The sequence below is a fragment of the Perissodus microlepis genome, chromosome 12, assembly GCF_051167445.1.
Source record: "Perissodus microlepis isolate ML-2025 ecotype Zambia chromosome 12, ASM5116744v1, whole genome shotgun sequence".
NCBI classification, from domain to species: Eukaryota; Metazoa; Chordata; class Actinopteri; order Cichliformes; family Cichlidae; genus Perissodus; species Perissodus microlepis.
The window spans coordinates 12,316,399-12,332,755 of NC_140472.1; the positions used below are offsets into that span (position 1 = coordinate 12,316,399).

The 16,357-nt window shown below is 42.2% G+C and overlaps 2 protein-coding genes across 2 annotated transcripts; one reads left to right on the plus strand and one right to left on the minus strand.

The window, feature by feature from the left end:
- Nucleotides 1–1,994: 1,994 nt before the first annotated feature.
- hpdb (4-hydroxyphenylpyruvate dioxygenase b) lies at nt 1,995–6,864 on the plus strand. Its single transcript, XM_084946622.1, has 14 exons — nt 1,995–2,055; nt 2,216–2,242; nt 2,376–2,438; nt 2,683–2,787; nt 2,981–3,023; nt 3,477–3,559; nt 3,648–3,737; nt 3,852–3,955; nt 4,067–4,144; nt 5,085–5,247; nt 5,380–5,451; nt 5,540–5,662; nt 5,892–6,008; nt 6,106–6,864. Exons 1-14 carry the CDS (start codon nt 2,053–2,055, stop codon nt 6,214–6,216), a joined length of 1,182 nt encoding a protein of 393 aa, XP_084802748.1. The 5' UTR covers nt 1,995–2,052; the 3' UTR covers nt 6,217–6,864.
- Nucleotides 6,865–6,973: 109 nt separating this feature from the next.
- Nucleotides 6,974–14,851, minus strand: LOC146375860 (histone-lysine N-methyltransferase SETD1B-A-like). The gene is made up of 18 exons (XM_084946625.1): nt 14,774–14,851; nt 14,385–14,537; nt 14,185–14,289; nt 13,812–14,082; nt 13,612–13,724; nt 12,463–13,464; nt 11,613–12,371; nt 11,369–11,485; nt 11,227–11,287; nt 10,942–11,141; nt 10,645–10,762; nt 10,162–10,557; nt 8,935–9,957; nt 8,605–8,771; nt 8,398–8,523; nt 7,581–7,700; nt 7,253–7,390; nt 6,974–7,147 (listed from the first exon to the last, which is right to left on the minus strand). The coding sequence occupies exons 2-18, from the start codon at nt 14,520–14,522 to the stop codon at nt 6,974–6,976; spliced, it is 5,028 nt and encodes a 1,675-aa protein (XP_084802751.1). The 5' UTR covers nt 14,523–14,537; nt 14,774–14,851.
- Nucleotides 14,852–16,357: the final 1,506 nt, after the last annotated feature.

The following is a 16,357-nucleotide window of genomic DNA, read 5'->3' on the forward strand; positions in this document are numbered from 1 at the left end:
AACTCATCCTTTAAGGCCTTTGTTCTGGCCTCGAGCTTTTCCTCAAACGTTGCACACATCTCCTCCTCCTCCATCAGACACATCTCATTTTTGCGCTCATGTTTCAACACTTGTTTTCCCTCTTCACCACTCACCTCCTCACCATCAGCTTCGACGCTCACCTGTGCGAGCTCCATTTCTTTGACTTTTTGCACTAGCTCCAGTATGCTGCTCTTTGGGAGTCGCACACCCACTTGTGATCTGATCTGGTTACGTACCTGTTGGAAAACAGACTGCATCTTTCCTTGCGACTCCTTTTCTGCAGGTGCATTGTCCTCCAAACACTTATCATCCGGATTGAGAGAACAGGCATGCTCCTCTGCTGCAGCAGCATTGTTCTGTGGTTGCTCCTGTTGCTCCTGTTGCTCCTGTTGTTCACTGTTCACCAGTATTTCTGGATTTTTCTCAGAGAAAGAATCACTCATTCTTATTTTCAGGCTTGTCCGCTTCCTTTGAACTGAGCTGCTATAATAATTCGAGGAGCGCAACTCGGTGGAACAGGACATACTCTACCCCTCCCATGTCACACTATTAAATCATGCAATAGTAGTAGTTGTGTAATGCAGCTACAATTATTTGATCACGCGTGTTATGTTCCTTGGTCTGCATGTGTGCCGCTGCATCCCTTGACAACATTAAGCCTCTTGGTAACAGCATGAAAAACAACGATCTTCGGGGACAGCTGGAACACTGAGGGCTGGCTTTGAGTTTCTCATTAGTGATTAGTGAGCCGTTACTGGAAAGTAGAGCTTCAACAGACGACTAACAAATCTGCTGTTTGACAGACGATTAGACTAGATATGTTCCTCTGTGAAATACACGAGGATGACATGCATTTAATTATAGTGCTTGTGTGCACGTCTGTGTACTATACACACTCTGAATGTAGCTTTTTTGAATTGACAGGTTGCTCTTTGCTTCTTTGGGCCATTTAGTTGATGTTTAGTGCAGAGAAACCTCAGCTGTGCTGTTTGTGCTCGGGGTCACAGGCTCATCAGCTCATCTGGATGCAGTGCAGGATTTAGGGATAACTGACAGGATCTATCATACATGCACCGCATTTGTAGTTCTTTCAGCAGGATCCTTTAGATTTGATGCAGGATACTTGAATGCGATTGGTTCTGCCTTTAAGAGCTGTTTTGTCTGCTCTTCACACTGAGGCCCGTCATTTTGTATCATATGGAGTCTTTAATCTCATTAAAACATCCTCTATTTTTTTTCATTATCTTTTCTTTTCTTTTATGATGAACATTGTCGTATAATAAACTTGCACAGTCTGACTCATTCCTATGCAGGTCCCATTTGCTCTGAGATCATTTGCACCTTCTGTGAAAACATTACATGCACCACGACTGAGTTCGGGTCAATTTGATTTTTAATGATAATGAAATAGTTTTAAGATCAGTAGAAAACTGCACGTGAAGGAGGATGATTGATGGGATGGGGGGTTGAGGGTATTTTCAAGCACATGAGGGTTCACTCAGCATAAACCCCTTGAGCCAATGAGAGTTCGGGATGCGTGAGCCTCCTCTTGCCGCTAAACACTAACATATGTTCCTAGGTCCTTCTTGTCCTAAAAAAAATGCAGTTGTAATTCAAAACCTGTGTGGACAATTCGTTTTTGTGTTTCCTTTTTTGAAGAATAATGTTTGGATGCAAAAACGCATTCTCATACAGAGCAACTCAAAACACAAGCAAAATTACATTTTCTGCACATCTCTGGATGGGTCTAGCTGTCGTCTCTCATACTGAGCAGCATCAGTCAGTGAATAAGGTGATAATGAGTTTTGTTTTTGTTTCTTTTAATGACATCTTTAAAGTTTTGAAGGGATTTTTTCCCCAAGTAATCATTGCATAACAGCAAAAGTGCACAAAGCATCAGCACGCTCTCCTCCTCCAATCTCTCCACCCCATTGGTGGGAGTGGGTTTAAACACTTCCTGCCCGGCTTTTAAATTCAGGCGTTCGCCACAGATTTCATTCGGACTGTCAGGTCTCATCACCTCCAGCAAAGATGGTGAGTTGCTCTTCGCTGATGAATCCTCTCAAATGGCTTCTTTCTCCTATCTCAGGTCGCTCTGAGAATTTGTGTTTGCATGGAGATAATATTGGTTATGCCAAAAAAGCAGTTCTTTTTCTGTAAGTAGTAAGTTTTGGTGTGTTACTTTTAATTGCAGACAACATACACAGACAAAGGCGAGAAGGTAAATAACTGATTCGTGTGTGTTGCACTGCAGAGATTATTTAATCATTGACTGCAAGCTGGTTTTGGTATTATTAGATTTTTGTTTAAACTTGCATATGTGACTGATTTTTGTTATTTCTTTTTGTCTTCAGCATGAGCAGGGCAGATTCCTCTGCTTTGATCACTTAACATTCTGGGTTGGAAATGCAAAGCAGGTAAGTTTGTTCTACTTTTCTTTTAGCTGTTTTATTGGTCATCCAAAGGGGTGGAGGGAACACAGCACACAGAACACCAGACCACATACTCATTTTCCCACCTCCCAGAACCCCTGCTGCACAAACACCATCAAAATTTGTCACCAGGAGATGGCGCTAAAGCCAGTCTGCTGCAAACATGCCCAGTTTCAGCAGACTGTGAATCGGTTCCCTCTTTCCTCACGTTTTTGTTTGTCTCCAACAGGCTGCATCATATTACTGCAACAAGCTTGGATTTGAGCCTGTGGCTTACCAAGGTTTGGAGACGGGCAGTCGTGAAGTGGTGTCACATGTAGTCAAACAAGGCAAGGTAAAGAGCACTCAGTGCCCGCAGCCCACAAGAGGGGAAATCACTTTAAAGCACCTAAAAAAGTTTGCTTACAATGTGTAGATTTGTTGAGTGATGTTAATTGTAACAAAACACACCTAGACTCAAGTGAAAGCTAAAGATGCACAGAGGCAGGAGTTTAATCACGTCGATGTGTTCACTCTGTATTTCACAGATCATTTACGTGTTCTCATCCGCCCTCAATCCTGGAAACAAAGGTACAGCACTGATAAGGAGCTGGGTTCCTGTAGTGGTCACAATTACTTTTGACTTTGTTTGGCATTCCCCTTTAACAGGTTCATTTGTAAGATGTCTACACTTCTGTTACATTTTTAGATATATATACTACTATACTATTTTGTGCATTCTTTCTTTTGCCAGACTTTTTGCAGTTCCATGTCAATAAAATATATTTAGACTAGTCTGTGGTAAGAATATCGGTGCCATGACTGACCCCTATGATCAATTTGAATAAGCAAGGAAAGAAGAAATTGTTGAAAACATATTATCTTGATTTGCTTTGGTGAAAGTCCCACTCAAAACAATCCCTTTTAGTACACATTCATTATAAATCACAAAAATGTAAGTTTAAAAAAAATGAGTTTTAAGAAACCTGTGAATCATATGTTCATTTAAGCTGAAGAAAATGTCTGTTATTGTCATGTTTTCAGAGCTGGGGGATCATTTGGTTAAGCATGGGGACGGAGTGAAGGACATTGCATTTACAGTGGAGGACTGTGACTTTCTCGTGCAGGTAATGGTTCAGGTTTTATTTTACAGATGCATCATGTTAGTAACTGAAAAAGCTATTGCTTCCATAATTAACATTATTTCCCAAACAGAAAGCCCGGGCGCGAGGGGCAGTCATTATAAAGGAACCCTACACTCTGGAGGACAAATATGGTAAAGTCAGGCTGGCTGTGCTGCAAACTGTAAGTGTTGTATATTTATAGTGAATATTTTATATACCATGATTCAGGGATTTATGAAAAAAGTTGGAAACATCAGAAAATCCAGGATTTTGGATTTGCTTTTGTTTCCTTCAGTATGGTGACACCACTCACACATTTGTGGAGAGGACAGGATACAGTGGATTGTTTCTGCCTGGGTTCCATCCTCCTCTGTTCAAGGACCCCTTACTTGACAAACTGTGAGTAAACAGAAATTATTCCGGATGTGATGTTTTTGTAAACTGATAATGTGTATTTCTGTCTGAATCACAGCTGACTGAATTATTTGTTTGTTTTTCCCCTCCGTGCAGCCCAAGTGGAAACCTGGACTTTATCGATCACGTTGTAGGAAACCAACCAGATGATGAGATGGTTTCAGCGGTGGAATGGTGAGGACTTGCAGCTAGTTCTTGTAGAGAGTGTGAAATAGCAATGTACCATATAAATACAACTAAAAGCCTCCGTGTTGGGACGAAAAAAACTGCAGAAGATGTAGGGAGGCTTGAATATTTCCTAGAACGTTGTTTTTAGTTGGTTAGGTTTAGAAAAAGATTGTGCTTCGGGTTAAAATACGCCCTGTCAGTTATCCACATCTAAGAGGGTTTGTCTAGCAAAAATCCTCGAAGGCCAACTTTTGCCATGTGTTCTGCAGAAACACAAGCCAGAGGGTGAATGAGGGGCGGAGCTAAAGGGTGTCTGATTCTTACATAACTCAGTTTTTTTGGCATGACTTGGGATCAGCATGACTTTGCATTAAGTGGGCTTTCCACATCTGGATCTTGTTTTTTTTTGTTTTTTTACTGCATTGTTGGAAGTAAGGCAGTTCTCTAAATGAGCAAGCTCATTGGTTTAACCTCTGAAGAGGCGTGTTACACTGGCTGGCGGTTTTCAGATGTGAAGAACAAATTTTTTTTTGGCTCATAAAAATGTCAGTCACTGATGTTTTTACAGGCCAAAAATGTAACCCCTCAAATTTAGTTAATGTGGTGTCTGTGGAGTATGAAGCCCAGGTTATCACTATAAATGTAAATTGCATTAATATGTACATTGCTTTTGCAGCTCTGGTTCTTTTAATATAATATATAAGGCTATATTTCTCTCTCTCTCACTCTCTCTCCATATCTACATATATATATATATATATATATATATATATATATATATATGTGTGTGTGTGTGTGTGTGTGTGTGTGTGTGTGTGTGTGTGTATTTTCTTTTGTTTGCCATGTGAAGAAACGTGTTTCTTTACTGTGCATATGACACTATGAGAGCAACTTCAAGAGTATTTGTGCTACAGTGGCTCCTAATCTGTGTTTCTTCATTTAACAGGTATCAGAGAAACCTTCTCTTTCACCGCTTCTGGTCCGTGGACGACAAGCAGCTTCAGACAGAATTCAGCGCCCTCCGCTCAATCGTCGTGGCAAACTACGAGGAGACCGTGAAAATGCCCATCAATGAGCCTGCAATGGGGAAGAGAAAGTCTCAAATCCAGGCATGTTGCTTACAGTTTATCTACTTTAATTAAACATCAGGGTTACCAGATTAAAACCAGAGCTGAAGTATTCAAATGAACAAACATTAACCATGTGGTATGTGGACTAATAAGAACATTATTGACTTACAGGAATATGTGGAGTACTATGGAGGTCCAGGAGTGCAGCATATCGCCATGAACACTTCAGATATCATTACTACAGTATGGCAACTAAAACACCCTGCTTACCTCTGCAACAGGCTCAGTTATAACAGCAGCTTAACTGTAATGTTAATTACCTTGTTTGCAGATCCGTAACCTGAAGGAGCGTGGGATGGAGTTCATGTCTGTGCCTGAGACCTACTACGACCAGCTGAGAGAGAAGCTGAAACACTCAAAGGTCAAAATCTCAGAGGACCTTGATGTCCTGCAGGTCAGAGCTAAAACCCTAAATTAACAAAGCTGAAAGAGTGATGATTTGTGATCCTTACGTAGCCAAACACAGTGGCCTTTTTTAAATCGTAGAACATGTTGACTCAGTTCACTCGAATCATATTTTTTTAAAGACTAAAGGTGTATAAAACACATTTTGTCTTCATAATTAACCAAAAAAATCCCTTCAAATTGACAAAATATTGTTTTATGTCCTCACCGTTACCCAGGAACTAAAGATCTTGGTGGACTACGATGACAATGGCTACCTACTTCAAATCTTCACTAAGCCGGTCCAGGATCGCCCCACTGTGTTCTTGGAAGTCATTCAGAGACACAATCACCAGGTGAGGGCACCACTGGCTAAACAAGCAGTGGAAATGTACTCTACAGTATATTTAACATGTTATTAAACAAAAAAAAAAAACATGTTCCCATCCACAGGGCTTTGGTGCAGGAAACTTCAAGTCTCTTTTTGAGGCTATTGAAGCAGACCAGCACGCTAGAGGCAATCTGACTGTTCTGACACCAAATGGAGATTTAAACAAGATGTGAACTGGGTGATGCATTAATTTAAGAGCTCAGAAAATATGCTATATCCATCAACTTAGTATAAAATGAATGCTCTAATAAACATCCTTATGCCTGAAAATGTCTCATATTGTGAGAAATACGCAAAGCACGTATACTTATGGTTTTCTTTATTTTTTATGTGTTGCATGTTTGTTTTTTGGTTTTGGTTTTTTACATTTAATTGTTCATTTTATGTCTTTATCATTTCTCCTGATGCTTGCAAAAATGACATGAGTACAACATCCACTTTAAATCACAATGCAGTGCTTCCAGTTTGTATAAAACATCAACAGGAAAACCATTTTTATTAACACAAGCTTGACTCAAGCAAAACGTTATCCGAGCTCTCATAAATGAAAACATTTAACTATACACTTTGTTAACTTTTAGACGGCGAGGTCAACAGAAGTTGGGAGATTTAGCATGAAGTCTAGGATGTGATTTTCCCCTCCTGTTTAAAAGAGACCACTCTTGGTTTTTGTTTGTTTTTCTCATAAACTGTGATAACTCTCTGTGAGTCCCAAGTGTTTGTTCCGGTCCTGATTTATATATTGTTTATGGCAGCTTAGTATTAAACCATTATTCACTGAGTACCACATGTCTGCAGTTCTTTCATGAGCTCTTCTACGGCTTCCAAAATGCTGAATAGTTGCTGAACAGTATTAAAAATTGCTTTTTGATACCTCTGGTTTAGGTTACCACTTTTTCTCTTAACCTAATCGGGCCACTTAACAGGTGATTAGTTCAAGGAGCCTCTGCAGCCGTCTGCCCCACACAAACAAGGGATCTTTGTTTCCTCAATGGGAAACTTGTAGTCATATGTAATCTCTTCATTGATGTTTATAGGCTGGCGGGAGTATATGACTATCTTCTTCTGAGACTCCACTGTGATGATCTTTGCGTAGCAGTTAGGCTGTAAGACAAAAATAAATAAATAAACCCCACAAACCTTTTAATGGGAATACTTTATGTGGAATCACTTTCATCTCTAACCACAGCACCGCAGGTTTTTACTCACATTGCAGCTGTGGTTGATAAACCTGGCTAAGTTCCCACATTTGGTAGCATCAATGATGGTGTCCTGATCCACCCGAAACAAATAGCTGCTTCCAATGCCCTCCTCCTCGTATCTCTGCTCCCTCATGTCAGCAATGACCTGAGGAGAAAGAAAACAGATGTGGCTTTCCATCTATGCGAGGGTTGTTTATCACAGTTACTCTACACGCATGGATGGAAACCACCCAGCACGACCCGAGGCCCCCAGTGGACCGGTGGACTAATTTAGAGAAACAATCAGGGGAAGAGGGGTTTGTTTAAAAGTGCATGTTAGTTTGCATCAGAATTACCTGTCGGATGATTTGGCCCACATACTCAATCACCATCTCGTCTGCAGCAATAGGCTCCATGGCAAACAGGCCCCACTCGTGGATGTAACTCCTGCTGAAACGAATCCTCTTCCTTCGGAACTGACAGACGATATAGCATGGGTTTGGACTGTCGCTCAAATGAGACAGTGCTGTGCAAAAATCTCGAGTCACCCTCATTACTCTATATTTTGCTTTGTGAATTTGAAAGCCAATGAATAGTAAAGTCAATTTTTTATTTGGATACTGGCTGGTTTTTCAGTCACTTTCAGTACAATCCTTGTGCTTGACCATTTTCAGAGGATTTTTTTTATTTGTTTGTTTGGTTTAAATTGTATTTTAGGCACTTTGTTGCCATCGGCTCTACAGCCATCAGTAGAGTGCAAAAGAAGAAGCTGCACCTTATTTAAAGTTAAACTATTTAAAACTGATGAAAGAAGAAACAGGAAGAAATCCAACAAGAACCTGACACCTAAAAGATTCAGTTGATCCTGTTTTTCAGTATGCTCATCTTTCCATATATGTTTGCATATGTTTCAATAAATCTCTGCACCTATTTCCCATGTTCCCAGCAAAATATAAAGAAAGGAGAAGTGGCTCAAGACTTAACAAAGTTAAAAAAAACATACAATAAGTGTGAAATTATTTCTTTCTTTTTTTAGAGTGCAGAACTAATGTTCTGATTTCTTGTCTGCCCAAATAAAATCTAACGGTAAACTCAGTTTTAGACTCCACTGTAGACTTCTTTCAAACTGGGCTTTTACAGTAGTCTGCTGATTGTCACTAACTTCCTGCTAACCTTGAGTTGGTTGAACTTGACCAGGTCACTGTCACAGCTGAAAGAGGACAGCAGCCGGCGCTGTTCACACCTGAAGTCAGACCCAGCTCGCAGTGAAGTGGGTTGCTGGGCTGGAATGCACGTTCCCTGATGAAAAATGTCTCAACGTTAAATAGATAAATCTTAAACTGGACACAGAAATCCTCACCTTCTGTCCTCCTTTAATACCTGAGCGCTTGTAGACGGAAGCTCCGCAGCCAGCCGCGTGTTGTGCAGATACCTCATTTTATCCTTCCTGCTGATTTTGTAAAAACCTTCACTTCGAGCAGAGCCTGTTCTGTGGTGCGGCTGCCAGGATCTGTGCTCCTCATTCTTCTCTGTAAGGACCTTAGTCAGTGAGCAGCAGTTAAGGATGTGAACAGCAGAGTAATATGCAAAGAGCAGCTTCATCAGAAAAAACAAAACAAAAAAACATTCTAAGTATGACTTAAAAACAACTTACCTGTTTCCCACAATATAAAGAATCATTTCAACATAAAACACTGTCTGTAAGGATATGAGGATGAGGCATCCAGAGGGTGTCACTGAGCCACCCACAGCCATTATCCTGCACCTGCAGCCTTTCATAGGTGCACTGCAGAAACCTTACATCTTCTTCATCCAAGCCGTCCTTCCAAATGCTATGAAGGATTTTCCTCTCTTCGTAGGGTGAACGCCACCTGTGAGGACGACGTTGAGAGAACAACGGACTGATTCTTTTAAGTGATCTCTCCCAGTGACGGGCTCGCCTTCTCTTCTTCAGCCTCCTCCATCGTTTTAGCCTCAGTAAGATTTTCTCTTTGTCCAACAGCTCAGGCATGTTCTCCAGTCCCTGTAGAGGCTTTGCTCTCACACCTGAACGGATCTGGACATCCCTTCCATCAACGCTGTCACATGAAGAGTCAGAGACGCTGAATGGCGAGGACACTGTGATGGGGGAAACTCTGAAAATGTTATTACATGACAGAGGCACTGACGTTGCCGCCACCTGGGATTTCCTTTTGTGGACTATTGATCTTCTGGGCAGGATAATGTCTCTTCCTGGAGTCTTTGGGGCTGTGATGTATGGACTGCTGGGCAATAGTGGGATAAGTGGTGGGCTGCTAAGGGGCGGGCTCACTGTGCTAAATTCTAAATCTGCGGTCCCTCTTCCAGGTGTTGCAGGAGCTCTCCCTGAGCTACAATGAGTCCACATACCTCTTTCATCTCTGCCAGGAGTCTTAGGCATCTCCTGGCATAATGGGTATGATGCCATGAGGAGATCAGAGGGAGGTTGAGCGAGTCCATCGCTTGCTGGGGAGAGGGAGAGGACTTCCTCTGAATTCTCACTTTCCAGTCCTGCCACTATTCCCTTGCCTGGTGTTGGCGGTCGTTCCTCCTCCTCTGCAGCAGGAGATGATGGTCTGCTTTTTAAAAGGATGTCAGGGTCACTGTCCACCAAACGGCCAGTAGGAGTGGGGGGCCTCAGGCTTTTTATGTTCTCTGGAGACTCCACTGTCCAATCAGGGCTTTCCATCTCCATATCAAGGCATGGCTCCACTGCTATACAGATTAACAAGGAATTTTCATACATAATTATTTCAAAACCTATACACAACTTACTCTTGTGTAGTTCTGTTAATTTGTAGCACACTGGAAATTCAGGGAGTATTACAAGATATTGTTACATGAGTGACAATTAAACCACTTTTGATTAACCTGATGACACTAACTTAACAGATCTATTGCTTTACAAGGACATGTAACCTGAGAGTCCTAGAGGTGATGGGGGCAGCAGGTCCTGGGGTTTGCTGGTATGGAGCTCCATCATGGCATCGAAGTCGCAGTTGTCTTCGTGGCACGATGTGTACTGGTCCTCCTCCGTTTCCTGCCTTGGGAACAGCTCTGACCAGCCCTGCTGGTCCAGATCCAGCTGAGCACCAGGGGTCAGTGGGGCTGAGGGGGTAAGAGGGGGCTCGAGCTCCACTGAGTCCTCATCTGATGATATAACTATACACTCTTCACTCCCGGCGTCCTCGCTGTCCTCCTCGGCGTCTTCACCTTCAGTGGTCAGGTCAGACAACGTGTCCTCAAAGCCCACCGAGGAGAGCGAATCTGAAGTGTCGCAGTCCGACGTGTGCTCGCTGTCCTCTGAAAAAACCTCTACATTTGAAAAAGAAACAACACTGTTCAATGTTAAGATATGTGATTTTTAATGAGTGTTGAGTGTTGTATGAGATTTTAACATACCGCTGTTTAAGCACTGCTCTCCGTCACATCGATCCTCCATCGGACTATTTTCTTCCGCAGTATGATTACTGCCATCATCATCATCATCTTCATCATCGCCATGAGCATCTCTGTCAGACTAATCAGAGCACCAGTTATGTAATGCTGTCTCCAGAAGTTTAAACTTTTTAGTTAAAATTTTAATTTTAAGACTAAAAACTGAAAAAGTAAAGGCACCAGACTAAAATATTGACCTCAGGGCATTTTTCTCAATTTCTTATTTGCTATTTCTTTTTTCTTTTCTGTCTCTTCATTTACCAGGATGTGCGGCTCATCCTCATCCAGCACAAAAGCCTTCACTTTGTCTGGTATCGCTTCTTCAACTTGAAGTATCTTATCTTCTTTCCCGGCATCACCACCATCATCATCATCATCACTGTCCAGGTCCAGTGGTCTTGCGTGTCTGCGTTTGCCTCTCTCAGACGCCGCTCGCACTCTGTCGTCCCCTTTCTTCACCTCTAATGCAACAAGTTAGAATCAGTTAAAGCGACAGTCTGGCACAGAAAGTTAATACACACTGAAATTTGAATTAATCGCACTGACCAGAATGATCGAGAGCAGAACCGGAGTCATTTCCTGTCTCGTCTGATCTTTTCCTTTTTACCTGCGTGGAAATTTCTTTATTTAGGCATCACTTGGCAGTCAAAACCAGCTGTGTTTCAAAAATCTCTCCAGAACAGATTACCTTGAAGGATGGCAGTGGTGGTTTTCTGCTCTGCCCACCAATGTTACTGAGGGGATTTAGGAATTTGTTCCTGTCTTCCACTCTTGCCGCTCCACATTTCAGAGGAGACTCTTGTATCTTAAATGAATCAACTGAGTTATAAGACCCACTGGCTCCAAACAACTACTCCCATTAAAAGACATGCAAAATGTTTTGTTAATGTGCCCACTATAAGAGACAATAAAGTATGTGAAAAAGGTTTTACCTTTGCCTTCTTCTCCTGACACTCCCACCAGTCTTCAAATGCCTTGAAAGCGACCCCTTCAATCATTCTACGTGTAATGTCCTTCTTTATGATTGACTTCAGTTCATCCATGAGGATATCTAAAACTTTTTCTGTCGTGATCTTGTGGGGATTTGCCTGCACAGGTGGGTAGAGTGGTGGTGGCACAAAGGGGTTAAACCTTGGAAAAGGAGGTGCAGGCCAGAGAGGAGGAGGAGGAGGAGGAAGAGGAGGAGGGAATGGCAACGGTGGACCACCATGCCTTGGAGGATTCCCCTTATCCAAAGGACACCCCGGCTGTATGGGTAAAGGGAACATGTGCACAGGAGGTGGAACAGAGGGTGGCGCTATCAAAGGTGGAGGGGGTCTCAGGAAAGTTGGTGGAGGAGGAATTGAAGTAGGAGGTGGAATGGGGGGAGGAGGAATGGGGATGGCAGCTTTGTGGCCCAGAGGTGGCATCCATCCTGGAGGAGGGATCGGGATGGTGCCATCTGGCAGGCGAGGTGGAACAGGTGGAAGAGAGGGGGGAAATCGAGGAATGGGGAAAAGGAAAGGGGGTGCTGGGGGTTGGGGGAATCCAGCTGTAACAGTTGGAAGAGCTTTCAGGGTAAGTTGCTGAGCAGTGGAACTGGAAGAACAACCGGATGGAGGATCGGGCAGAGAGAGGTCTTCTGCTGGTGTCACAGCTTCAAACTGTCTGTTATTTGAGGACTTCTTCTCCTGATGTGCTGCACAGTGTTCCTGAATAAGACAGAAACAATAATAATTTGAGTGGCTGATTAATATCACACCATTAACATTTTTACATAGTAACAATATCCAGATAGATTACCTTTGGGCCTGACAATGGCTGGACCCTCTCTGCATCTTCTTCATTGTTAATGTGTGTTAAGCTTTCTGAATAAGCAACATCAGACGGACAGGGAGACTGGGAACTTCTTGTAAGAAATGAAACAGCTCGAGTAGTTTCGTCCTCCTCATTTTCATCCACAGCATCATTGTGGGAGTACTGGTGGCCGCTTGTGGGGGATTCACAAGACAGTGGGGTACAAAACTGTGAGTCATCCGAGGAAGAGACCTTAAGAGGTGAGCCAGGTGAAGCCGGGCTCTCTTGAGAGGATGGGTCGGTCTCAGAGGTCTTTCCATGAAAGCATAAGGGGTCAGTGATCTGGCTGTTTATCAGCAAACTTTCAATTCGGGAGTCTAGACTTGAAACAGCTGCCTCTGGCTGGTGGTTATCAAATGGAGAAGCTGTTCTAGTTTGCAGGTCAGCTGAGAGATCAACAGTCAGGATGTCGCGAGAGTTGCCATTCAGAGGTGAAGATGCATAACTTGTGTTAACCACATCTTCAGTATCCTGAAAAGGGGAGGTGAGACTAAAGGGAGCCTCGTCACTATTGTTAGAGGAGGTTTGTGCACTGGGACTCCACAATGCAAGCTGCTGGCTGCTAGTTTGTGTTTTGGTTAAGAGGGGATGTGGTGGCTGTGGCTGGAACTGCTTCAGAATGATGCTAACATTTGAGACGTGGCTAAGTCCCCTGTGCTGTCGTCTACGACGGCAGAGCTCTTGTCTTAAAGGTTTGTGAACACTATAGGCGGAGGGTTCCCCTTGGAGGACGGGAGTCGCCTGAAGACTGGAATAGCAAGAGTCGTGGGAGGAGAGAGGAGTCGCAGGCAAGCAGGGAGTCCGGGGGGTTCCCTGAGAACGTGGTGTAAGCCCAAAGCTGCAAGGTGTGTCTTGACAAATACTGGAGTAGGCTGTGTCCAGAGAGAGGGGCGTAGCAATGCTGGTGGGGCTGCAGACACTTCCCAGCTGCTGTGTGGCCGAGCTTCCCTGCAAGATGTTGATAATGAAGTAAAAAAAGGGGAAAACAATTAACAAATACATTCATATTTAACAGCTGTAATACAAATATTAAAGATAAAATCTTTTCATGGGTCAAATCATTATGAGGAGCTTTTAATAAATTTAAATGTTCACCAGCAAACTGTCAACTAAGCCCTGAAGAGCCCGTTCGCTGCTGCCCACCGGCAACATCCAAGGCGTATACAGCCCACTTAACAAGAGCTGGAGATATCGAGCCCTATTTTCCCCTGAGGAGGAGCACATTCTAGTTAATCAGCATATTCAACACTTACATTTACACCTCGGCACACACACAGAGAAAAAGTAAAGTTTACCCTTTGGATCAAGTTCCACATGAATAATATTTCCCATCACTGATGTCTCATGCAGGTGCTGGACAGCGTCTCTTGCAGCCCTTACTGTATCAAATGTGACCTTTGCGATACCTAAATGCTTCTTGTTTTGGGGATTGTAAAATATCTCCACTTCTTCCATGTTCCCATATTTTTTGCACATATCAGTCAAGAAAGTCTCATTCACGTTGTCGTTGAGCTTAGAAAATGTCACTTCTTTTGGAGGAACGGGAGCCACGTACCACTCATCAATCTGGAGACACACGGGAAAACAAGAAATGGGCTATTAGTTGTTTTTAAAGCACGATTATTTAAAATAGGATGTCTGTATTATTACAGTCGTTTTAACAGTTACCTTAAATTTGGGAACCACGAAGTCAGTCTTGATACACCTGCTCCACAGGCGGCAGATGCGCGGATCTCTGACTGTGATCACAGGAAGTAGACCTAGGTCCTCAACCTGGCAGAGAAGACCCTCGTTATCATTATTATTATTATAATAGATATAATACATGTGCTGACATCACCTATGTGGAGAGGCGGACAGGTGCTCACCGGCAGGTTAAAGTATTGTCCATCATAACGGTACACTTTGTACAGCCCGTTCGTCAGCGCAGGATCTATAACCAGCTTGCAACTTCTCCAGTGTAGAGGCTGTCTCTCGCTCTCAGTACTTTGTTTTTCGCTTTCCATTACATTCGTCAAAACCTTAAAAAAAAAACCCCAAACAAACAACAACAGTTACTTCCAGTTTGCTCGTTTTGTGCCACACTGTCAGCTAGCTACATTGCTGCTCCGCGAGAGGTTAACACACCCCAACAGGTGATGGAGAGCATCACCTGTAACCTTATCCTCGGGAAAAAAGATAACAGGTGGTGGTAGGAAACACAGAAATACTCAAAGGTTAGTCTTACAAAAGATTTGTTTCTTTAAATTTTGCTTACCTGTGCCAAAGTTGTATCCTTTGAAGGAGCAACATTGTGGAAAAACAGCTGGGATTTATTTTTCTGTGTTTTCACGGATCGTCGCTAAGGTTGGATAATGATCCATCCGCCAGTCGACGGAGAGGAAAAAATAGATCCTGAACAAGGCGGAAGAACACCTAAGGTGGGCTAACAGGTGAGGTATATATAGGCACATTTGGGACCTTTATTAGACATTAATAATCCAAAGACTGGTCGAATATTTGTGTTAAGCTTGTGACTGAGTGCAAATACAATTTACATACTAAACATAGGTTATGGCCACATGCTGATAGCCTGCAATAAAATAAAAGGCAGCTGCTATGTTTGATATTATACAGTACATGGATCAGTACAGTAAAAATTAAAAATTTTTAAAAAAAGGATACACCTTTTTATTAAAAATGAAGTGACATGTGCAGGTATTAATATAAAAACATGTATTTCCTGGTCATTGTCTCTGGATAATGTCTACATTATATTCAGTGCAGGATCAGCCTTTGTTTTTTTGTTTGTTTTTTTGTTTTACAGAGTCAGGTACGATAGCCTACTGCACCGTTGATTACATAATTGCAGCATTTTCATTACTTTCATCTCAAAGTTGGAATAAATACTAAATAATAACAGCCAACAAAATAATAAAATAATAATATTGATACTCTTATGGGATTAAGGTGTTATCCTTTACTTACACATCACCTTCTAAACCAAGCATTTATAAGGTATTTATAAGTGATGTCTTTATGGTTTGCCGTTTGCAGTCGGTGCTTCTTTAACATACGGCAGTTTTATTTTATTTGTGCCATCTTGTGTTGTAGCACTTCTTAAATGGGGTGACCAAAATACTTGTCAGTTGCAAAGTACACCTGCACAAATCCAAGATAAAGGTCAGATTGAAAAGCACATTATCTTAACAGTGGTTACTATTACTGTTGCTAGTTAATATTATTAGTTTGTAACTATAGTATCAGGTAACCCATTTTTATGATTCACAGGTCATTTGTGGGAATAAAACTCTTGAGTGGGAAAATGGAGAGAGGAAGAACCAAGCCTGTGCTGCACTCAGAGAGCTCTGCCAACTATGAAACCATGCACGACTTCTGCAGAAAAGCAACAAAAAAAGTGCTAATGGTCTCAAAGAATGCAGACAAAAGTCATCAAGACAGAGGCGGGGGAGGGGGGGGGGGGATTTCTCTGTCTTGGCTTCAGCAGTCTGGCACTGTAAGCTCCACTCGTCCTCCATTTTTGGACATTTCCTGTGTGGTTTCCCTTTAGATGTTGTAATTTTGACAGATTAAAATATTTCCTCATGTATTCCTGTTTTATACATCCACATGGCTACACAGACAACACTGAACACACAATTAAAAAAATAATGAGAACAAATCTTTTTTTTTATTTTGCAAACTGGCAAAAAAACCCAAAACCAACATCCTGATAATTCTCAACACTTCATGAAGCTTCAAACTTTTTCATGAGCTGTTAACGGCATGCATAAGCAAAAGTTACTATGTTCACTTCAAAGTTGTACACTGACAAAAGCAGTTTATTTATTTATATATATAT

Coding starts and splice junctions, on each gene's coding strand:
- hpdb (XM_084946622.1), top strand. Junction 2,439..2,682: donor GGGTTGGAAATGCAAAGCAG/GTAAGTTTGTTC, acceptor TGTCTCCAACAG/GCTGCATCATATTACTGCAA. Junction 3,560..3,647: donor ACTGTGACTTTCTCGTGCAG/GTAATGGTTCAG, acceptor TTTCCCAAACAG/AAAGCCCGGGCGCGAGGGGC.
- LOC146375860 (XM_084946625.1), bottom strand. CDS start 14,522: ATGGAAAGCGAAAAACAAAGTACTGAGAGCGAGAGACAGCCTCTACAC. Junction 10,558..10,644: donor AGAGCAGTGCTTAAACAGCG/GTATGTTAAAAT, acceptor TTTCAAATGTAG/AGGTTTTTTCAGAGGACAGC. Junction 9,958..10,161: donor ATCACCTCTAGGACTCTCAG/GTTACATGTCCT, acceptor TAATCTGTATAG/CAGTGGAGCCATGCCTTGAT.